Source organism: Bombina bombina, chromosome 2 (assembly GCF_027579735.1).
Source record: "Bombina bombina isolate aBomBom1 chromosome 2, aBomBom1.pri, whole genome shotgun sequence".
Taxonomy (NCBI): domain Eukaryota; kingdom Metazoa; phylum Chordata; class Amphibia; order Anura; family Bombinatoridae; genus Bombina; species Bombina bombina.
Genome location: NC_069500.1, coordinates 248,561,268 through 248,586,311, shown reverse-complemented (window position 1 = coordinate 248,586,311; position 25,044 = coordinate 248,561,268). Strand labels below are relative to the sequence as shown.

At 40.5% G+C, this 25,044-nt stretch overlaps 1 protein-coding gene across 1 annotated transcript in view; it reads left to right on the top strand.

The window, feature by feature from the left end:
* Positions 1-25,044, top strand: part of CHD1 (chromodomain helicase DNA binding protein 1) — a gene marked incomplete in the record, with an annotated part of 628,386 nt that overhangs the window by 43,015 nt on the left and 560,327 nt on the right. Inside the window, 4 exon segments of the mRNA XM_053701514.1 lie at positions 3,977-4,099; positions 10,839-10,900; positions 16,185-16,349; positions 20,467-20,717. Of these exon segments, the coding sequence (XP_053557489.1) occupies positions 3,977-4,099; positions 10,839-10,900; positions 16,185-16,349; positions 20,467-20,717 (601 nt within the window).

Below are 25,044 nucleotides of genomic sequence, written 5' to 3'. Positions count from 1 at the left end.
CTAATTTTAAGAAAATGTATCCCATATCAGACACCATTCGGGACTCTTGGCAGACTGTCCCTAAGGTGGAGGGAGCTATCTACCCTGGCTAAGCGTACAACTATTACTTTTGAGGACAGCTGTGCTTTTAAAGACCCTAGGAATAAAAAATTAGAGGGTCTTCTAAAGTTATTTATTCATCAGGGTTTCCTTTTACAACCAACAGCCTGCATTGTTCCAGTGACTACTGCAGCTGCTTTCTGGTTTGATGCTCTAGAAGAGTCTCTTAAGGTTGAGAGCCCTTTACAGGATATTTTAGACAGAATTAAGGCTCTCAAGCTAGCTAATTCTTTTATTACAGATGCCGCCTTTCAAATTGCTAAGTTGGCGGCTAAAAATGCAGGATTTGCCATTTTAGCGCGTAGGGCGTTATGGTTAAAATCGTGGTCTGCTGATGTATCATCTAAGTCAAAGCTCTTGGCTATTCCTTTCAAGGGTAAGACCTTATTCGGGTTGAAGGAAATAATTTCTGACATTACTGGAGGTAAAGGTCACGCTTTACCTCATAAGTCCGTTAAGATGAGGGGTAAACAAAATAATTTTCGTTCCTTTCGGAACTTTAAAAGAGTACCCTCTTCTTCCTCTTCCTCCACAAAGCAGGAAGTGAATATTACTCAGGCCAAGCCCGTTTGGAGACCCAACCAGACTTGGAGCAAGGGTAAACAACCCAAGAAGCCTGCTGCTGCTACCAAGACAGCATGAAGGGGCGGCCCCCGATCCGGGACCGGATCTAGTAGAGGGCAGGCTTTCTCTCTTTGCTCAGACTTGGGCAAGAGATGTTCAGGACCCTTGGGCACTGGATAAACTGACCCACGGGTATCAACTGGAATTCAAAAGTTTTCTCCCAAGAGGGAGATTTCTTCTTTCACGATTGTCTGTAGACCAGATAAAAAGAGAGGCGTTCTTATGTTGTGTAAAAGAACTCTCTACCATGGGAGTAATTCGTCCCGTTCCAAAGCTAGAACAGGGGCGGGGTTTTACTCAAATCTTTTCGTGGTTCCCAAAAAAGAGGGAGCGTTCAGACCCATTTTAGATCTCAAAAGTCTAAACAAGTTTCTCAGAGTCCTATCTTTCAAGATGGAGACTATTCGAACAATTTTACCAATGATCCAGGAGGGTCAATATATGACTACCGTAGACTTGAAGGATGCATACCTGCATATTCCTATCCACAAGTATCGTCAGTACCTAAGGTTTGCCTTCCTGGACAAACATTTTCAGTTTCTGGCTCTTCCCTTCGGGTTGGCCACAGCACCCAGAATTTTCACGAAGGTTCTAGGGTCTCTTCTGGCGGTTCTCAGGCCGCGGGGCATAGCAGTGGTTCCTTATCTGGACGATATTCTGATTCAGGCGTCAACCTATCATCTGACAAAGTCTCATACAGACACAGTGTTGTCTTTCCTGAGGACTCATGGATGGAAGGTGAATTTAGAAAAGAGTTCACTAATTCCACAGACAAAGGTTCCCTTCTTGGAGATTTTTGTGACGGAGGTCAGAAAGTCAAAGATTCTAAATACATGCCGAGCCCTTCAGTCCAATCCTCGGCCGTCAGTGGCTCAGTGCATGGAGGTAATTCGATTGATGGTGGCGGCAATGGACATCATTCCATTTGCTCGATTTCATCTCAGACCACTGCAATTGTGCATGCTCGGAAGCGGACTTTTTAAGCCGACAGGCTTTTCATCCGGGGGAGTGGGAACTGCATCCGGAGGTCTTTGCCTCGCTGATTCTCCGATGGGCAGACCGGAATTGGATCTGATGGCGTCTCGACAGAATGCCAAGCTCCCAAGATACGGATCCAAGCCGAACTGATAGATGCCTTGGTCGTTCAACCTAGCTTATGTGTTTCCACCGTTTCCTCTCCTTCCCCGGGTGATTGCTCGGATCAAACAGGAGAGAGCGTCAGTAATTATAATCGTGCCTGCGTGGCCACGCAGGACTTGGTATTTAGATCTAGTGGACATGTCCTCTCCAGTGAGACAGGACCTTCTGATTCAAGGTCCTTTCCAACATCCAAATCTAATTTCTCTGCAGCTGACTGCTTGGAGATTGAACGCTTGATTTTATCTAAGCAGGGATTCTCTGATACGGTCATTGATACTTTGATTCAGGCACGTAAGCCTGTCACTAAAAAGATCTATCATAAGATATGGAGTAAATATCTTTTTTGGGGTGAATCCAAGGGCTACTCATGGAGTAAAGTTAGGATTCCCAGGATTCTTTCTTTTCTCCAAGAAGGATTGGAGAAATGATTATCACCGAGTTCCTTAAAGGGACGAATTTCTGCTTTGTCAATTTTGCTACACAAACGTTTAGCAGATGTTCCAGACGTTCAGTCTTTTTGTCAGGCTCTAACCAGAATTAAGCCTGTGTTTAAACCAATTTCTCAACCCTGGAGTTTGAATTTAGTTCTTAATGTTTTTCAAGGGGTTCCGTTTGAACCCATGCATTCCATAGATATTAAGTTGTTATCTTGGAAAGTTTTGTTTTTGGTTGCCATTTCTTCTGCTCGTAGAGTTTGAGCTTTCAGCGTTACAATGTGATTCGCCTTATCTTCCATTCTGATAAGGTGGTTTTACGTACCAAACCTGGTTTCCTTCCTAAGGTTGTTTCTAATAAGAATATTAATCAGGAAATCGTGGTTCCTTCATTGTGTCCTAACCCTTCTTCTAAGAAGGAACGTATGTTGCATAACCTGGACGTGGTCCGTGCCCTGAAGTTTTACTTACAGGCGACTAAGGATTTCCGTCAATCATCTTCATTATTCATAGTTTTTTCTGGAAAGTGTAGGCGTCAGAAAGCTACGGCTACCTTCCTTTCTTTTTGGCTGAAGAGTATCATCCGTCTGGCATATGAGACTGCTGGACAGCAGTCTCCTGAAAGAATTACGGCTCATTCTACTAGGGCTGTGGCTTCCTCATGGGCATTTAAAAACAATGCTTCTGTTGAACAGACTTGCAAGGCTGCGACTTGGTCGTCTCTTCACACTTTTTACAAATTTTATAAATTTGATACTTTTGCTTCTTCTGAGGCTGGTTTTGGGAGGAGGGTTCTTCAAGCAGTGGTGCCTTCCGTGCATGTCTTGTCCCTCCCTTTCATCCGTGTCCTGTAGCTTTGGTATTGTATCCCACAAGTAAGGATGAAATCCGTGGACTTTTCATATCTTTTAGAAGAAAAGGAAATTTATGCTTACCTGATAAATTAATTTCTTCTACGATATGACGAGTCCACGGCCCACCCTGTTATTTTTAAGACAGGTTTAGATTATATTTATTTTTTTATATAAACTTCAGTCACCTCTGCACCTTTAGCTTTTCCTTTCTCTTCCTAACCTTCGGTCGAATGACTGGGGGTGGAGGGAAGGGAGGAGCTATATATACAGCTCTGCTGTGGTGCTCTTTGCCACTTCCTGTTAGCAGGAGGATAAATCCCACAAGTAAGGATGAAATCCGTTGACTCGTCATATCGTAGAAGAAATTAATTTATCAGGTAAGCATAAATTTACTTTTTTTTTTTTTAAACAATGGAGAGTGCTACAACGGGTATTGCAAAGTGAGTATGTCCTAATAAAATAATAAACTATTATAATAGGAGCCATTAAAGGTTTGGATTTCTTAATATTTGCATATGTAAAATGGAATAGCTTGGAGAGGTGATGGAGCCATCAATTGTCATTATGTCATTTGTGCAACATTTACTTTTCTTAATACAGCTTATACATGCAATATATAATTTGTAATACTTTTATCTACATAGTACCATAAGAAATATATTACAGTACTGTAATCAGGCAGCAGTTTTATATAGTATATTTATATAATTATGAAATGCTTGTGGTTTTGTTTTTTTAAACCCACATATACTACTTTTCTTGCCTTATGCCATATTCTCCCAGGTTACATTCATGCTTTTGTAATATCTCTTTTTATTGTTATAGTTTTGGAAATCTAATCCAAGCATTCTTGCTGTGCAACGATCGGCAATGCTGAAAAAGCAGCAACAACAGCTGCAGCATAGGATACACGCATCAAATAGTCGATCAGAAGGGGTAAATATTCTGGTAATTGTTTAATTACATAGTCAAAGTAAGCTCCAAGGCAGAATGAGCTTCCAGTCTTGAGTTGAGCATGAGCATCTTATATGCTTAGCTGTCAATTGTCCTCTTGAGTTCATCTCAGTAGTGAAAGTGTACTGTGTTCCAGAGCTGACGTTAAAAGGGACACTAAAGTGAAAATTAAACTTTCTTTTACAAGATATGAGTCTACGGATTTCATCCTTATGGGATATCGCCTCCTGGTCAGCAGGAGGAGGCAAAGAGCTCCACAGCAGAGCTGCATAAATAGCTCCTCCCTTCCCCCCCAACCCAGTCATTCTCTTTGCCTGTGTTAGTGATAGGAGTGAGGTAAAGTGAGGTGTTAGTTTAGATTCTTCAATCAAGAGTTTATTATTTTTAAATGGTGCCAAAGTGTACTATTTTATTACAGAGCAACTTCTGGATAGTCGTTTTTTGAGCTGTGGGAACTGGTGGATTTTTGTCTCCACTGCGCCTCCCATGACACTGCCGTTGTCTCTGTATATGGTCTTAGAGGTTGTAACCAAGACCCTTCTGCTTTCAAAGGACCTCAGGAGGAAGAGTGGACCTCTTGATACTGTGAGATTGTCATGCTGTTCCTCAGCATGGAGGTAGGTGCAGTTTTTTTTTCTAGAGCTGCAACATATTTCAGAAAAACTGTGCTTATATTGTTATACAGGGGCTAGCTGGAAAGGGCTCCTTGGTATCATTCACTGTAATACCCAGACATTCTGGCATTATAATAGCCTAGAAGCGTTGGGGTGGGTAAAAAACATTGACTTTTATTGTTATCCAGACACTCAGGCATGTTATTAGCATAGAAGCGCTGGGAACTATTGTATGTTTTTTTTCACTGTAACGGGCATGGAATAAAGGTTCCGGTTTGCTTTATTAGATGTGGCTGACGCTGGGGACAGTTCCGGAGGGCTATGTTTATCACTATATAGCTCCGGTACATGGCGGTATCATGATGTGAGGGACTGTTTGGTTTACGCCCACGAAGGCCCCTAAGTCGGCTTGTAGTGATATTTTACATGCTACTTTAGGCGCGCCGAGTTCAGTGTGGTCACGTGGAGGAAGGTAGGAGCCGCAGCAGAGAGAATTTCAGAAATTATTACTAGGGAATGGGAAAGACCGGGTATCCCGTTTTTCACCTTCCCCTAATTTTAAGAAAATGTACCCTATACCTGAAACCGTTCGGGACTCTTGGCAAACGGTCCCTAAGGTGGAGGGAGCTATTTCTACCCTGGCTAAGCGTACGACTATCCCTATTGAGGACAGTTGTGCTTTCAAAGACCCTGTGGATAAAAAGTTGGAGGGTCTTCTAAAAAAGCTATTTGTTCACCAAGGGTTTCTGTTACAACCGACGGCCTGCATTGTTCCAGTCACATCTGTGGCTGCCTTTTGGTTTGACGCCTTAGAAGATTCTCTTTTGACTGAGACTTCTTTAGAGGAAATAATGGATAGAATTAAGGCCCTTAAGCTGGCTAATTCTTTTGTTACGGATGCCGCCTTTCAGATAGCCAAATTGGCGGCTAAGAATGCAGGAGTGCAGAGCCTTATGGTTAAAATCTTGGTCTGCGGATGTGTCCTCTAAATCCAAACTTTTGGCTATTCCTTTCAAGGGGAAGACTCTATTCGGGCCTGACTTGAAAGAGATAATTTCTGACATTACGGGAGGTAAGGGTCATCTCCTACCTCAGGATAAAACATCTAAGCAGAGGGGTAGACAGTAATTTTCGTTCCTTTTTGAAATTTCAAGGGAGTCCCCTCTTCCTCTTCCGCTAAACAGGAATGGAACTTTGCACAAGCAAAGTCCGTCTGGAGACCCAACCAGGCTAGGAACAAGGGTAAACAACCCAAGAAGCCCGCTGCTGCTCCCAAAACAGCATGAAGGGACGGCCCCCCGATCCGGGACCGGATCTAGTAGGAGGCAGACTTTCTCTCTTTGTCCAGGCTTGGATAAGAGACGTTCAGGATCCCTGGACACTAGAAATCGTGTCCCAGGGGTATCAACTGGAGTTCAAAAATTCCCTCCCAAGGGGAAGGTTTCTTCTTTCACGATTGTAGACCAGATAAAAAGAGAGGCGTTCTTACGTTGTGTAAAAGACCTCTCCACTATGGGAGTAATTTGTCCCGTTCCAATACAGGAACAGGGGCAGGGGTTTTACTCAAATCTTTTCGTGGTTCCCAAAAAAGAGGGAACGTTCAGACCCATTTTAGATCTCAAGAGTCTAAACAAGTTTCTCAGAGTCCCATCCTTCAAGATGGAGACGATTCGGACAATTCTTCCATTGATCCAGGAGGGTCAATATATGACTACCGTTGACTTAAAGGATGCATATCTTCACATTCCTATCCACAGAGATCACCACTAGTTTCTAAGGTTTGCCTTCCTGGACAAACATTTTCAGTTTGTGGCTCTTCCCTTCGGGTTGGCCACGGCACCCAGGATCTTCACGAAGGTTCTAGGGTCTTTGCTAGCGGTTCTCAGACCGCGGGGCATTGCAGTGGCGCCTTATCTGGACGATATTCTAATCCAGGCGTCGTCTTACCAACTGACAAAGTCTCATATCGACATGGTTCTGTCTTTTCTAAGGACTCATGGGTGGAAGGTGAATCTAGAAAAGAGTTCACTAATTCCACAGACAAGGGTTCCTTTCCTGGGAACTCTAATAGATTCTGTATCCATGAAAATTTTCTTGACGGAAGTCAGAAAGTTAAAGATTCTGAATACATGCCGAACCCTTCAGTCCAATCCTCGGCCATCAGTGGCTCAGTGCATGGAGGTAATTGGATTGATGGTGGCGGCAATGGACATCATTCCGTTTGCTCTTTTTCATCTCAGACCTCTACAACTGAGCATGCTCAGACAGTGGAATGGAGATTATGCAGATTTGTCTCCTCAGATAGATCTGGATCAGGAGACAAGAGACTCTCTTCTTTGGTGGTTGTGGCTGGATCATCTGTCCCAAGGGACATGCTTCCGCAGACCTTCATGGGTGATAGTGACAACGGACGCCAGTCTACTAGGATGGGGTGCAGTGTGGAATTCCCTGAAGGCTCAGGGTGTGTGGACTCGGTCGGAGTCTCTACTTCCCATCAATATTCTGGAGTTGAGAGCAATATTCAATGCGCTTCAAGCTTGGCCTCAGTTGGCTTCGGCCAAATTCTTCAGATTTCAGTCGGGCAACATTACGACTGTAGCTTACATCAATCATCGAGGAGGAACAAGGAGTTCCTTAGCGATGACAGAAGTATCCAAGATAATTCGGTGGGCGGAGGCTCTCTCTTATCTGTCAGCAATCTACATCCCGGGAGTGGACAACTGGGAGGCGGATTTTTTGAGCAGACAGACATTTCATCCGGGGGAATAGGAACTCCATCCGGAGGTCTTTGCCAACCTGATTCTCAGGTGGGGCAGACCGTAATTGGATCTAATGGCGTCTCGTCAGAATGCCAAGCTCCCGAGATACGGATCCAGGTCCAGGGATCCTCAGGCCGAACTTATAGATGCCTTGGCAGTGCCTTGGTCGTTCAACCTAGCTTATGTGTTTCCACCGTTTGCTCTCCTTCCCCGGGTGATTGCACGGATCAAACAGGAGAGGGCTTCAGTGATTCTAATCGCTTCTGCGTGGCCTCGCAGGACTTGGTATGCCGATCTGGTGGACATGTCCTCTCTGCCTCTGTGGAAGCTTCCATTGAGGCAGGACCTTCTCATTCAGGGACCCTTCCATCATCCGAATCTAATTTCTATGCAGCTGACTGCTTGGAGATTGAACGCTTGATTTTATCTAAGCGGGGGTTCTCTGATGCGGTCATTGATACCTTGATTCAGGCACGCAAGCCTGTTACTAGAAAAATTTACCATAAGATATGGCGTAAATATCTTTTATTGGTGCTAATCTAAGTGCTACTCATGAAGTAGTATTCGGATTCCCAGGATTTTATCTTTTCTCCAAGAAGGATTGGAGAAAGGGTTGTCAGCAAGTTCCTTAAAGGGACAGATTTCTGCTTTGTCTATTTTGCTACACAAGCGTCTGGCAGATGTTCCAGATGTTCAATCTTTTTGTCAGGCCCTGACTAGAATCCGGCCTGTGTTTAGACCAATTGCTCCTCCTTGGAGCTTGAATTTAGTTCTTAATGTTCTTTAAGGGGTTCCGTTTGAACCTATGCATTCCATAGATATTAAGTTATTATCTTGGAAAGTTTTATTTTTGGTTGCTATTTCTTCTGCTCGCAGTTTCTGAGCTTTCGGCATTACAATGTGATTCTCCTTATCTTATTTTCCATTCTGATAAGGTGGTGTTACTTACCAAACTTGGTTTTCTTCCTAAGGATGTTTCTATCAAAAATATTAATCAGGAAATTGTTGTTCCTTCCTTGTGTCCTAAACATCTGTTAATTTGGACGTAGTCCGTGCCTTGAAGTTCTACTTGCAGGCGACTAAGGATTTTCGTCAAACATCTTCATTATTTGTTGTTTTTGCTGGGAAACGTAGGGGTCAGAAAGCTACGGCTACCTCTTTCTTTTTGGCTGAAGAGTATCATCCGTGTTGCCTATGAGACTGCTGGACAGCAGCCTCCAGAACGTATTACGGCTCATTCTACTAGGGCTGTGGCTTCCTCATGGGCATTTAAAATTGATGCTTCTGTTGAACAGATTTGCAAGGCTGCAACTTGGTCGTCTCTTCACACTTTTTTTTCCAAATTTGATACTTTTGCCTTGTTTGAGGCTGTTTTTGGGAGATAGGTTCTTCAAGCAGTGGTGCATTCCGTTTAGGTTCCTGTCCCTCCCTTTCATCCGTGTCCTATAGCTTTGGTATTGTATCCCATAAGTAAGGATGAAATCCGTGGACTCGTCATATCTTGTAAAAGTAAAGGAAATTTATGCTTACCTGATAAATGTATTTCTTTTACGATATGACGAGTCCATGGCCCACCCTGGCGTTTTTCTAGAGACAGGTTTTTATTTTTGTTAAACTTCAGTCACCTCTGCTCCTTGGCTTTTCCTTTCTCTTCCTAACTTCGGTCGAATGACTGGGTTGGGGGGGAAGGGAGGAGCTATTTATGCAGCTCTGCTGTGGAGCTCTTTGCCTCCTCCTGCTGACCAGGGGGTGATATCCCATAAGTAAGGATGAAATCCGTGGACTCGTCATATCGTAAAAGAAATACATTTATCAGGTAAGCATAAATTTCCTTTTTATGATTCGGATAGAGCATATAGTTTTAAGAGACTTCCATTATGATATTATTCACACTTTGAGGCATCAACTCCTGCTGAGCATGTGTGCATTCAGTGTATACGTATGCTGGCTGTACTGTCAAAATGGAGTAAATTTGGAAATTTATCCTAACATTTAATAGCCAGACATGCAAGCCATGCTGCAGGCTAACCCAAAATGACTGCACTCAGAAAACTAGTAAATACTAGACTATTGCCAATTCTAAATAATCACCATCACCTCTGTGTAGGGTAGACAAACTATTACGTCAAATAAGGGGCTTTGACTACATCACAATTTGCCAGTAGTTTCTTTCTTTGAGATCTATAATGAGAAGTAAGGACAGAAGTCAGTGTTGTGCGTCTGAAGCAGCGTGCTTCTGTAGAGCAAGTGTAGGAATAGTTACAGATCTCTGCTGTGCAATGCCAACGTCTTGCTCTTATATAGCCAGTGGCTGGGGCGCAGTGAGGCACTGCTGGCAGCACAAGAGGCTTAAATGTTTTTCCATCCTCGGTACTATAAGAGTGCTAAGTGCAGACCCTGCAGTATCTCAAAGTATGATTGCACAATGGGAAACTCTAATACTTTGCATGTCTATGTGCTACTTGTGGTTAATGCCCTGTTTCGTACAGGCTCCAGGTCGTTCACTGACAGCAGCTTATTGTGAACCAATGACGAGGCATTTATGTGCAGCCACCAGTTGGCAAATAACTCCCAAAAAACTTACCTTTTAATCTTCACAGCAGCTCCAGCTTCCTCCACCCGTTGCAAAGCCTCATCCTGGGTCTAAAATGAGGAATCTGGCATCCTCAAATCACGGCGTTGAATCAGACACTGATTCCCCCGGGGGGGAAGCTGTGATTGGAGGATGACCTATCCACCAAAATTTACATTTGCTTTAAGTCTCCCTTGTAAAGGGATAGGTCAAGATTGAAATCTAGATGTCTGCATTTTAAGTAGAAACATTTGAGCAATATACTTCCAGTTGCAAAAATGCTTCAAGTAAAAGTTATTACTGTTTTTTTCACTGGCATATGCATATATGTTGTGAGGGCCTGTGCACAAGTATTCAAGCTCAGAGAACTGGAGGTAATGTGTATTGTCTGTGAAGACTTAATTTGTGTCATACTATCCACTGCTGATTCTGTGAGAAGGTGTGGTGTTTTAATTGCTGGTGAACAGGCCCTCACATGATATGTGCGTATGCCACTTATAAACAGTAATAACTTTTACTAGAATTTTTGCTACTGGAAGTATGTTGCTAAAATACTTCTATTTAATATTGAAATACATCCATTATATATATTAATCTTGACCTTTCTATGCCTTTCAATATGTAGGTATATTTCATGTGATATAAAGTTGCTAAATTATAGACTGTCACAATTTAAAGTGGCATAATTGTCTTGTTTACTGGTCTGTTATATAGTATAGCATTACAGTTTTGAAAGTCATGTTGCCTGCTTTTTTGAGTTTTTTTTCTTACTCATTCTATCTTTCTAGGGTTCATCTTCTGGCGATGATTCTGATGAGGATTCTTCCAGTGACAGCAAAAAACACAAAGAGTAGGTGTTTGTTTTTGAAGTAATATCTCTGACTCTTCCAATGTTTGTGTTCTTGTAATTGCTTCTTGGTGCCACTCCTGTACGCAATAATTCTTACATTATAATTTATAACTAGTATGTTTGAGGGGTGTGTGTGTATACATACACATGTTTGAGGTGTGTGTGTGTGTGTGTATGTATATGTGTGTATATATATATATATATATATATATAACAACATTTTAAATTAGGGGGAGATAAAAGGCGAGTTTAAAATCCTCCACTACGCACAAAATATAGAAAAAAATAACTTGTGTAGTTCATTAACAAATCTAGACAGGCCCAGAGGCTTCTTTTCCCACAGAAAACCTCTGAATTACGCGGTTTCCAATGCAGCAAAGGATTCTGGGTAAGATATGCAAATTCAGTACACAATGACACACCTTTTTACTTCAGTCTGCTTTTCAGCAGGTTCCCTTTACGCCAAAGTATCGCTGTTCACACAGCTTATAAACTTAGCTAGGGTTAGTGCAGTGATTCATAACCATCCCAGGACAGACTGTTTCGTGGTTTTTGCCACTCATCATCTGGGCCTGTCTAGATTTGTTAATGAACTACTCAATTAGTTATTTATATATATATATATATATATATATATATATATATATATATATATGTGTGTGTATATATATATATATATATATATATATATATATATATATATATATATATATATATATATATATTTATTCTTCTTTAAACTTTAAATCGTTACCACAATTTCATGGTAAAAAAAGAATAATTTTGAAGATTTCTGTGAGTATCATTCTTTTGTTGCTTGCAAAGTATTTTATATTTGTGTGTGCATTCTCTCCTGCTGCTTTTTTATTTAGTTGCTTTGGGCCTCTTCTCCTATGACCTATAATTTGTAATCCCCCTTGGTACTAAAACTTGGTTTCCTTCCTAAGATAGGGAGAGTCCACAGCTTCATTCCTTACTGTTGGGAAATACAACACCTGGCTACCTGGAGGAGGCAAAGACACCCCAGCCAAAGGCTTAAATAACCCTCCCACTTCCTCATTACCCCAGTCATTCTTTGCCTTTAGTCACGTTAGGAGGGGGAGCGGGTATCAGTAATCCTGATTGTTCCATCGTGGCCGCGAAGGACATGGTTCGTAGATCTAGTCAGGATGTCCTCATCTCCTCCGTAGAAGTTACCTTGTCGCAGAGACCTGCTGATACAAGGTCCATTTGTTCATCAAAATCTAGATTCTCTGAGGCTGACTGTGTGGAGCTTGAACGCTTAGTCTTAGCCAAGAGAGGTTTCTCTGAGAGTGTCATTGATACTCTTGTTCAAGCTCGTAAAACAGTTACTTGGTGTGAATAGCGTGGTTTTTCCTGGCACAGAGTTAAGGTTGCCAAGATCTTATCTTTTCTCCAGGATAGGCTGGAGAAGGGCCTTTCTGCTGGTTCCCTGAGGGGACAGATTTTGGCCCTGTCAGTTTTATTGCCCAAGAGACTGGCTGAGCTTCCAGACGTGCAGTCCTTTAAAGGGACAGTCTACACCAGAATTTTTGTTTAAAAAGATAGATAATCCCTTTATTACCCATTCCGTAGTTTTGCACAACCAACACAGTTTTATAAATACACTTTTTACCTATGTGATTACCTTGTATCTAAGCCTCTGCAAACTGCCCCCTTATTTCAGTTCGTTTGACAGACATCCATTTTAGCCAATCAGAGCTGGCTCACCTATATGACACACATGAACTAACACCCTCAAGTGGTGAAAAACTGTCAACATTTCCTGAGAGAAGAGGCGGCTTTTAAGGGCTTAGAAATTAGCATATGAACCTCCTAGGTTTAGATTTCAACTAATACCAAGAGAACAAAGAAAAAATTGGTGATAAAAGTAAATTGGAAAAATCTTTAAAATTACATTCTTTATCTAAATCATGAAAGTTTGTTTGGATTAGACTGTCCCTTTAAGGCTCTGATTAGAAACAGATCTGGGGTTTTGCAACAGGTTCCATTTGAGCCTCTGCATTCCGTTGACATTAAATTAGAAAGTTCAAGCTGCCGCAGCACTGAATAAAAAGATTTTTATTTATGCCAATAAGAAATTACATTACAACGTTTCGGACCAACCGTCCTTAATCATGTATAAAATCACACTGACACATACAGGCTTAAAATACCCTTAACCCCTCCCATTCAATTATAATACACACCTGTGATATCTATCTACATCAGTTAACTCCACCTAGTGTTCACACACCTCTTTTCTTAGAGATTCTCATATAACTTCACAGTTGTTTTATCATTGTGTGTACACAACATAGACATTCTAAATCAAAGATACCTATACTTTTTGTTAGCCCTAAAAAAAATTTAGACCTTTTTTAAGCCTTTACCTCTTATATTAAAGGGACAGTAATCAGAAAATACTCCAATCCATTTCTCTATTCATACCTCCTGGCCACATAGTACCTAATGTATAGATCCAAAACAATTCTTTTTGCTGAAGTTTTTTCTCTCTGTTGCCCCCCCCTCCTGGGTTTCTCTACATGATCTATAATCTGAAATCTAATTTGACTCAGACTATGCCCAGCTGTCAAAAAATGGTGAGCCACAGGTGCATCTACATCTCCTGTTCTTATGCTACTCTTGTGCTGGTTCAACCTCTCGCGCACCTTACGGGTGGTCTCTCCTACATAGCCCCACCCACATGGGCATTTGATTAGATACACAGCATATTCTGTGTTACAGGTGAAATAACCTCTAATCAAAAATTTCTTGCCTGTACGTGGGTGGCAAAATGTAGAGCCCCGCACCATATTGTTACAATTAGTACAATTTAGGCAGGGAAAGCAACCATTATTTTTTTTGTCAATATACCTCTGCACTTTCGTTTTACCGGGTCCTATATCTGCCCTAACAAGGGTATCCTTAAGATTTTTACCCCTCCTGTATGCAGGCATTGGCGGTACTTGAAATTCCTTCACTTTAGGGTTACATTCACTTAGTACACTCCAGTGCTTTCTTATAATCCCTTGTATTTTCTCACTAAGGGGAGAAAAATTACTCACAAATACCATTCTATCTGTTTGGTCCTTTTCTTTATTATTTTGTTGTTCTAACAACTTAGCTCTCGGAATGTCTAGAGCACTATTTATGCCCTCCTGTATCATTTTAGATGGATAGCCTCTCTTTGTGAATGCATTCCCTATCTCACTAAGTCTCTCCAGTGCCAGACTCTCGTCCGATACTATGCGTCTTACACGCAGAAACTGGCTCTTTGGTAGAGATCTAGGGAGAGTGGGAGGATGTGCACTACTATAGTGTAATAGATTGTTACAATCTGTTTCCTTTCTATACAGATCTACTGACAATGAAGTCCCAGACTTGTAAACTTTGGTATCTAGAAAGTTAATGCTTTCTTCACTATGGACAAGTTTAAATTTAATATTAAGGGTAGCGCTATTCAAATCCTTAAAGAACTGTTCCAGGGTCCCAATGTCGCCCAACCACACACCGAACACATCATCTATATAGCGCCACCATGTGGCGCCATATAGAATAAATAAAGGGTGGCTGTACACCACATGCTCTTCAAACACATTCATGAAAATGTTCGCGTATGTGGGAGCGACATTGGAACCCATGGTGTGTATTATAATTGAATGGGAGGGGTTAAGGGTATTTTAAGCCTGTATGTGTCAGTGTGATTTTATACATGATTAAGGACAGTTGGTCCGAAACGTTATGTAATTTCTTATTGGCATAAATAAAAATCTTTTTATTCAGTGCTGCTGCAGCTTGAACTTTCTACTTATTTTTGGGTTTTTTGGTATGGACCCTTGCAGCCTGCATGGATAAATAACCTCAACGGAGTGCTGAACAGTAACCTGCTGTTGGAGTTGACATTAAATTGTTATCTTTGAAGGTTTTCTTTTTATTGACTATTGCCTCTCCGTGCAGAGTTTCTAAATTCTCTACTTTGCAATGTGAGCACCCTTATCTGATTTTTCATGCAGATAAGGCAGTTTTACGTACTAAATTAGGCTTTCTTTCTAAAGTTCTGTCAGATCGTAACATTAATCAGATTGTGGTTCCTTCCTTGTGTCCTAATCCTTCATCAAAGGAACGCTTACTTCACAATTTGGATGTGGTTCGCGCCTTGAAGTTCTATCTTCAGGCTACTAAGGTGTTTAGACAATGTTCCTCTTCGTTGTCTATTCAGGGAAGCGTAAGGGGCAGAAGGCTACTTCGACTTCCCTCATCCTCTTAGCTTATGAGACAATGGGACATCGTCCTGAGAGGATAATGGCTCATTCCACTAGAGCAGTGGCTTCCTCTTGGGCCTTTAAGAATGAGGCCTCTATGGATCAGATTTGTAAGGCGGCTACCTGGTCCTCCTTACATACTTCTTCAAAATTTTACAAGTTTGATGTTTTTGCATTGGCTGAAGCAGCTTTCGGGAGAAAAGTTTTGCAGGCTGTGGTGCCCTCAGAATAGGGTCCACCTCTTCCTTTTTGTTCCATTGCGTTATTCAATCAGTGTCCTCTGGAGCTTGGGATAGTTTTCCCAACAGTAAGGAATGAAGCCGTAGAGACTCCCTATCTTAGGAAGGAAAACATAATTTATGCTTACCAGATAAATTCCTTTCCTTCCCGATAGGGAGAGTCTACAGCCTCTGCCCGTTTTTTCTTGTCTATGGGCAGTCCCATATTTATTTTATTCTTCTGGCACCATTTATACCCTAATGTTTCTCCTACTTTTCCTTGTTCCCTCGGCAGAATGACTTGGGGTAATGAAGAAGTGAGAGGGATTTTTAAGCATTTGGCTGGGGTGTCTTTGCCTACTCCTGGTGGCCAGGTGTTATATTTCCCAACAGTAAGGAATGAAGCCGTGGACTCTCCCTATCCGGAAGGAAAGGAATTTATCTGGTAAGCATAAATTATGTTTTTACTTCCTCTACGCATATATTTACCTTTTTTTTTGCTGTGTGCTTTGTTTATTAGTTTTCAAAATATTTAAATCTTAGGGAAGGTGATTAGGATAGTGTGCTTTAATTGAAACCTTTAACTTTATATTAAATGTGGTTTTATGCATAAGTTATTGTAGTTTAGAATTTCTGTCAAAAGGATTTTTTATGTTTAGAAGAAATTTTACGTGGTTTGGTAGTACACAGCTGTTAAGTTTTGTACATGGCTCCTTCTATCCTAGTTCAAGTTTTTGTGTATGAGGCAAGTTTGCACGTTAATATAACTTCTCATCATTTTAACCCTCTCAATATGTCCAGTGAAGAATGGCAGATGTCCGGTTCAGGTTCTGATATTGACTCCCCGTCAGCAAGTTCCAGTTCAGATTCCGACTCAGGGGGATATAGACAGAAAAGCAGCAATAGGGACAGCGAATCTGACTATGAACCGAGCCATAAAGTTAAAAACAAGAAATCACAACACAGGTAAGGGTTAGAATTTGATGTAACATTGTGTGTTTTAATATTAAAACACTAATGGGGGCAGTTTGCAAGACCATTATTTTTAAGTTAGAGAAAGCATAAAACGAGAGCTTGTGTTGGTGGTGGTAAAAATGAGATAGTGATACTAACAGCCAGTGAAGGTGAAATATGTCAAGAATTGATTTCTTTGTGCTGAGTTTGCTTTGAACTTTGTGTTTTATAGACATTTAAAGAAAACTTTTTTTCCCAATCCTTGCTTTTGGGAAACACTTCAGCTTCCCCCCCCCCCTTTAAATATGGTCAATAATTTAGATGTATTTTAACAAGGAGAAGCTAGAAAGATCTAAGTGTACACCATTCCTCCACGTTTTCAGGAACACAACTCATTTCACAAATTGTAAACCAGTGTTCCCTCTAAGACCAGTTTTTTTGTGCGGTCCAGTAGTGAAACAGTTAATCAAGTAACCACACCCAGCAATTAGCAAACATTGCACAATGCAGACTGGAATGTATGGTTCTCTTATGAACTGTTTCACTGCTGGGCCGCACACAAAACTGGCCTTAGAGGGAACACTGTAAACCACCTGTGTTTTTCCTGCACTAAAATGTATGGAGTGTAAACTGAATGTGGTTGAAATGCCTGGGTTGAGATTAAGGCCAATAAAAACTTGTTAGACTAGTAAAGAAAAAAGTGCAAGAACAGCACAGCAATACAACAATGGTGTGCGGCAGAACATCTCTCTCCTGTTAGCCAAAAACAAGTAAATGAGGCTGCAGCTGGCATGTAGTCACACCAACACTGAACATACATTTTGATGTCTGAAGAGTTTGTGAAACACTAATGGAAGTGGCAGGATGAAGCTATGCTCTAACGTGTGATTTCTCTGTTCAGATTGATGGTGCCATGGTCTGAAGCATGTTTTCAAAGTACCCACTAGGTCCCATAGTGCCACTCCTCTCTTATTTCATTGCCACTTCATATTATGAACATCAATTCCAAATATGTTTGCCTCTACATGGTAGCTGTTTTCCAAACACAAAATGACATTTATATTGATATTCACATAATCAGGATGGTCTTTATGCCTATCTAGATCATTCTGAATGCAACTAATCTGTTTTCCTAAATCCTGAATAATCTTTTCCCTATGTCTAACCAGAATATCCATTAATTTAAATGCACATTCATTAAGAGATTGCTCCCATTCCTTAACTATATCAGGATCTTCACTAAAGGGATAGCTTTTTAAAAGCCTTAATCCCCTGGGAATAATCTTCTTTTCTATATACATTTTAAGAAAGTGACTATCCCACCAATGTTTGTGCTCTTTTTTGAGACAAGTTTCTAATTTATTGAATAATTATGATATGGTAACCTCACTAACATTACCTTCAACAATATTTATATTGCTGTTTTGAATAAGTGCTTTTTTCTAACCTTTCTTGTAAGGGTTGCATATTCACAAATAATATTAATAATATACAAGTGACAATGCAGTTATACTAAAAAAATACAGCTAGTGATAAGGTAAGTGAAACACAAAATAAATACATATATATATATATATATATATATATATATATATATATATACACACAAAAAAATCTCCCACGATGTGCTCTTTGTGATAAAAAAACAAAAGCAAAGTCACCAAATAAAGTCCATCAAAGATGGTCCCAAAAGACAAAGGTGCCCTCTAGAGGCTTCCGTCGATAGTCGAGAAGAAACACACCAGGATCAGCTCTTTTTGGAACAAGATAGAAATACTGCAAAAATGAAAAAAAGAAAAGGCGCTCCAATGGTGCAGAGAATCACAACAGATATTAGAGAATATGCTAAATCTCCCCTCCACTGAATGATACTCACAAAAATGGTGCACTATATTGCAGTGCAAGTCAGGCAGGCTGGATAGATCAGAGCCCAACAGCTGGCTCACTCTAGATAATATGACATCTAATTACTGCTGTGAACAGAGAAATGGGAGGGGGGAAGGGGGCTCCAATAGTGCAGAGAATAACTACAGCATTGAGAAACTCACAATATCCCTTCAATAAATATACTCACAAAAGTGGCGCACTATATTGCAGTGCAAGTCAGGTAAATTGGAGCCCACCAGCTAGCTCACTCAGGCAAACAGGTTCACAACCAAAACGAAATTGATCAGAAAATATCAGAAAGAAAACTCACAGCTCCTAGTAGAAGCAATAAAAAAATGTGTAGAGGATATTTATTAGAACAAATCGGTTAAAAACTTAAATAAAATCTGTGCTGTGAGTTTTTCTTTCTGACCAATTTCGTTTTGGTTGTGAACTTGTTTTGCCTGAGTGAGCTAGCTGGTGGGCTCCAGTTTGCCTGACTTGCACTGCAATATAGCCACTTTTGTGAGTATATTTATTGGAGGGATATTGGGAGTTTCTCAATGCTGTAGTGATTTTCTGCACTATTGGAGCCCCCTTCCCCCCTCCCATTTTCTCTGTTCACAGCAGTAATTGGATGTCCTATTATCCAGAGTGAGTCAGCTGGTGGGCTCTGATCTACCCAGCCTGCCTGACTTGCACTGCAATATAGTGCACCATTTTTGTGAGTATCATTCAGTGGAGGGGAGTTTTAGCATATTCTCTAATATGTTGTGATCCTCTGCACCATTGGAGCGTGTCTCTTCATTTTTGCAGTATTTCTATCTTGTTCCAAGAAGAGCTGAAAAACTGTGAGTTGTTAACCCATTACTTCTTCCCTGAAAAGGCCTTTTTGTAAAACTTTGAAATGTACATTATTTTCCATTTCTTGTTAACCTAAACTTTTTTTTTTTTTTTCCGCCTCTGGCTGTTTTCTGCTTACCTTTTGAACCATTTCAGGTTATTCACTGGAGTTGAACTGCTTAAATTTCAATAAAAACTGGAAAAATGGGGGTGTTCTAAAACTTATGACCGGTAGTTTGTATGGCACACATGAACTAGCGCTGTCTAGGTGTAAAAAAACTGTCAAAATGCACAGAGATAAGAGGCGGCCTTCAAGGGCTTAGAAATTGGCATATGAGCTTTACCCTAGGTTTAGCTTTCAACAAAAAATATCAAGAGAACAAAGCAAATTTTATGATCAAAGTAAATTGGAAAGTTGTTGAAAATTTGCATGCTTTATCTGAATCATGAACGTTTAATTTTGACTAGAATGTCCTTTTTAAAGGGACAGTATACACCAATATTCATATAACTGCATGTAATAGACACTACTATAAAGACGAATATGCACAGATACTGATCTAAAAATCCTGAATAAAAACTTACTTAGACGCTCCCAGTTTAGTACTGTTGATGAGGTAGTCTGGGACACCCACTGAAAGGGGCTGGGTAAACAAAAAGAGCAGACACTCCCCACCTCCCTCCTTCCTTGCATATGAAAAGTCAGATAATATAAACGGGAGCCTACAGGAGTCTGTAAACGCACGTATACATCTGGCACTGTGGGGCTTTGTTAGGCTATATATAAAAATACTGCCAGATAGGCTATATAAATGGATCATCTACAAAACATTTATGCAAAAAAAAATCTAGTGTACAATGTCCCATTAAGATTAAAATAACATTCTTTAATTATGTATAGGACAACAGCTTTGCAATATATTTTACCTTCCCCTTATGTGCATCTTGTCATTGGCTTGTTTGATGTGTTTATGTAGCTCCCAGTAGTGCATTGCTGCTCCCTAAAAAAGGATACCAAGATAATGAAGCAAACGTGATAATATCAGTAAATTAAAAAGTTGATTAAAATTGTATTCTCTATTTGAATCATGAAAGAAAAAAAATTGTGTTTTATGTCTTTGTTGATCTTTTCTCAATTGTAGCCAGTTTGGGCCTGGTGTAAATGGTCCCTTGTACTGATCTAGAGTGATCATTATGTGGAATGTAGCAGTCAGACGAATGTCACCTACATTTATTTCATTATTTATTTTACTTTGGCTGTTTGTGTGTGTGGGGGATTTTGGTTAGTGCATGTGAACTAAAATTCCAAGATATCTAATTGTCCAGAATCTTAACTCCGTTATGGGTTTCCCTGGCCTTTTTTGTTGTGGGTTTTCTATACAGTACTTTTATTTTTCTTTATTTCTTTAAATCTACCTAGATCCAAAGCAAAAAATGGAAAGAAAAATGTTGGACAAAAGAAGAGAGATGCAGACTCATCTGATGATGATGATGATAAGAGAGCATCCAGAAGGCAAGCTACAGTAAATGTTAGTTATAAGGAAGATGAAGAGATGAAAACAGACTCTGATGACTTATTAGAAGTTTGTGGAGAAGATGTTCCTCAACCTGAAGAAGATGAATTTGAAACAATTGAAAAGGTGATGGATTCCAGATTTGGACGCAAAGGAGGTATTAGAACATAAAAGTTCAGGAATGACTGTCTATTGGTTAAGCAGTTTTTCAATTTAATTACATGACTTCTATATATTCTTTTTTCTTGAAGAAAAAAAAAAATGAAGGTACTTTACATAGAAATACATTTTTTGTGGATAATCAAATCCACCTGCATTATAATAAGGTGCATTTTAATTTTTGACATCTATACTACATCTGTTTTCTTTCCAAAGTCATGGAGAGTCCACAATTCCATGTAATTACTAGTGGGAATTCAACTCCTAGCCACCAGGATGAGGCAAAGAACACCCCAGCAAAGCTTTAGGTATCCCTTCCACTTCCCATAATACCCATTCATTCTTTGCCTTCGTACATTGGAGGAAGCGAAGATAGTGCTCTAAAGAAAAATTTAACTAAGTCCTTAAATGGGTAACTTCACTTTTAATAAAGGACTGTGGTAATGCTGTATCCATGTAATCCTCTTGCGTAAGTGTATTTGTAGCTGGTAGCTGGTAGGGAAGTCTCTGTTCTCTCTCAAGTTATGCTAACCGCCCACTTTCAACCAGTGTTAGTTACACTGCTTTTCTTGTACTTCAGGTCCCTGTCAAGATGAGGATTACTTCTATCAGACCTGGAACTGGTGAGAAGAATGAAGATTTCTGTGAGTCCCTGTATCCCTTGCCCCCATGGCTTGGTGTTCTTACTGTGGCATAACTGTGGGTAGGGGACTCTTTCATATTTTATTGCTGGGTAACCACCTAGTGGGGGTGGGCAGCAAGGTCAGGTAACATTATGGGAACTTTTTAAGGTGTTGCTTCTGGTGGAAGTTTTTTAACATCAGTGCCAATGCACTCTCTCTCAGCGGCGGTGGCTTAGTTTTCTTATCCATGTATGATCGGAGACGCACCGCCTGCTTGTGTACAAGTTTACATTTTATTAGACCTGTTCTCTACAGCTTTCTTTTGAGACATGTAGGACCTGGTTTTTACTAGCCTAGTTTTTAACTATTGCAGAGTTGTAGCTTATGGCACCATTTTAATCTCATATGAGGTTTTCTGCAGACTAGGTAATGTTGTGCGTCTTAGTTTGTACATTTGTGAACTGTAAGCACTATCTGTGTTAGAGGTGCTTGGATCTTTGGCTTAGGGTGGCAATCGCAATGCACGCCGTTAGCTCAGTCACTTTGGTCCATTTATCTACCTAGCAAATGCAATTTTAGAAGAGGAGTTGCAATTCCTCAATAAAGCACAAGTAATGGTCCTGTCAGGACCAGCTGCTATTGGGCTCTTCTATGACAGCGGGCAGCATTTTACGTTTGTTTTCAGGTACGATTCCTGAACTTTATTCTCAAGAGACTATTATAGCAGACAGGAACCCTTAGACGCCGGGCGCCTAACTGTCCTGTGGCAGTAATTGTGTTAATCCGATTTTCCCGCCGCAAGACATTTTGTTTGGCACGCTCTTCACACAGTAATGGCGTCTTCTGCTGCGGGCGTTCTGCATCTTATGCGCTGCGACTTCCTTAGAAGGGGTGAGTTTGAATCACGGGTCCCAGATGATCCGGAGTGACTCATTTTTGTTCTGTTGGAATGTGACCTCGATAGGAGCTATTACAAATTCTCCTAGTTAATGCTGTACTTTGTGCGCTTCATATAGAATTAGTTAGTGGAAATGGCTTTCTTTCTGTTGCGCAGCTAGCTACTAGAATTTGTTTTAGACAACTGCCAACAAACCGGCATTAATATGCCTTTAGAAAGGTTGAAAATCAGTGTCTGCATTTGCAGTCGCAGCGCATGGCTGATATTTTTAGCGCCATTTGGCCTGACTTTTATTTGTGTTTTTGTGTAGTGCCCGACTTCTTTTTTTTCTTTCTCAATAATTGAAGAGGAGCTCCAGTCCATTGATAAGGGACGCGGCTGTGAGTGTGCTGCTATAATTAAAGAGCAGTGATTAGTGGCATACTCTGTTATTTTAATCCTTGAGAGGGATGTACTTTGAAGAGCCATGTGCAGCCAAAGCCTTTACAATAATTCAAAGTTGCATAGGACACACACTCGCCTACCGGCATTTGCAATGCACGCCATAACTATGTCCCACTCTAACAGCACATTTTTATTAATTTGTTGTGGTGCGTGTTATGTGTATATGCAGAGGGACCATAGAGTGGGCATATATAGGACTATACTGATAGTGGTGTTATCAGCTATTCTAAAATTTCGTTAACTTTTTTTCTATGCGTCCTTTGTGTCTCAGCACCATGGGGGTGTTCTGTAGGTGACCTCCGGTGCGATGTTGTGTGTTAACGCCTTAGTGACATAGGGGTTAGTATGAGAAGCTGTTTAGAAAGCACAAGAAAAAACAAAAAGCAAGCTCAACTATAGTAAGTATAATATAATGTACACAATTTCTAAATTGAGGTGCAACCTGGAGGTATTATATTCAAAATAGGGTAAATAAGAAAAGTGGATGCACCGATAAAAGGTGCATCCAAAAGGCCAGGAATACAGCACTCTATAAATAATCACAAAGACGCAAAGGTTAATATCCAAAATGAAAAAAATTATTAAAAAAAATAATAATAAAAAAAAAAAAAATATATATATATATATATATATATATATATATATATATATATAATTCCCACATATGTGTAAACAAAAATGTGACTAACCACATAGTGACAAACAGACAAATACGACGACACATGGGCCCCTCACAAACCAAAGAGAGTAACCTAGCCGGCTATAAGCAGTCATAAATGGTGCACCATAAGCAGGATAAACAGTTCATTTGATGTTAAAGTTGACACTTGTGATGAAAACAGTTGCTATAGATAACTTGCTGTAAACCACGGGGTTGGTGCAAGCACAGAAGGTACAGTAGCATGAATGTTCCGTAATGGTATAAAATGCAGCAGCCAAGCAATAAGTAAATGAATGCAGATGTTATAAAGCAAGAAGGCACTCAAACATATAGTAAAAGTTCCAATAGGCTGATAACCAGTGTGGGGTATCAACATGAGCATAAGCTGTGTGAGGTATTGCAAGGCAGACCGTCGTCAGCTAAAACCGCCAACTCCTCTGGTCGCCAAATAACAGGTATACTACCTCTCCTTCAACAATTGCAATGATACAAAGGAAGGTTAGATGCAGGTTAAGGGCTCACTTCTCCTCCACACGGGAAAGTTTTCAGCAAGATGAAGTGGGGGGGGGGGGGTCCTACAAGTCGGATGCTGCACACCTTTCATTAGTGCCTTTGTTCTCAGTTTAATCTCGGCCTTTCTTTGTTTCAACACTTGTTTTTTATTCCCTCTCTGCATGTTGGGCTTTTCTTTACACCTATTCTGGGGTATATGGTATGAGGATTGGGGGTTAAGTTTATTTTCTCCCTTATAGTGCATATCATATTTCTTTCATGTAATTAACAAGAGTCCATGAGCTAGTGACGTATGGGATATACATTCCTACCAGGAGGGGCAAAGTTTCCCAAACCTTAAAATGCCTATAAATACACCCCTCACCACACCCACAAATCAGTTTTTACAAACTTTGCCTCCAAGGGAGGTGGTGAAGTAAGTTTGTGCTAGATTCTACGTTGATATGCGCTCCGCAGCAAGTTGGAGCCCGGTTTTCCTCTCAGCGTGCAGTGAATGTCAGAGGGATGTGAGGAGAGTATTGCCTATTGAATGCAGTGATCTCCTTCTACGGGGTCTATTTCATAAGGTTCTCTGTTATCGGTCGTAGAGATTCATCTCTTACCTCCCTTTTCAGATCGACGATATACTCTTATATTTACCATTTCCTCTACTGATTCTCGTTTCAGTACTGGTTTGGCTTTCTACAATCATGTAGATGAGTGTCCTGGGGTAAGTAAGTCTTATTTTCTGTGACACTCTAAGCTATGGTTGGGCACTTTATTTATAAAGTTCTAAATATATGTATTCAAACATTTATTTGCCTTGACTCAGAATGTTCAACATTCCTTATTTTCAGACAGTCAGTTTCATATTTGGGATTATGCTTTAATTATCATATTTTTTCTTACCTCAAAAATTTGACTTTTTCCCTGTGGGCTGTTAGGCTCGCGGGGGCTGAAAATGCTTCATTTTATTGCGTCATTTTTGGCGCGGACTTTTTTGGCGCAAAAATTCATTTCCGTTTCCGGCGTCATACGTGTCGCCGGAAGTTGCGTCATTTTTTGACGTTATTTTGCGCCAAAAATGTCGGCGTTCCGGATGTTGCGTCATTTTTGGCGCAAAAAGCATTTAGGCGCCAAATAATGTGGGCGTCTTTTTTGGCGCCAAAAAATATGGGCGTCGCTTTTGTCTCCACATTATTTCAGT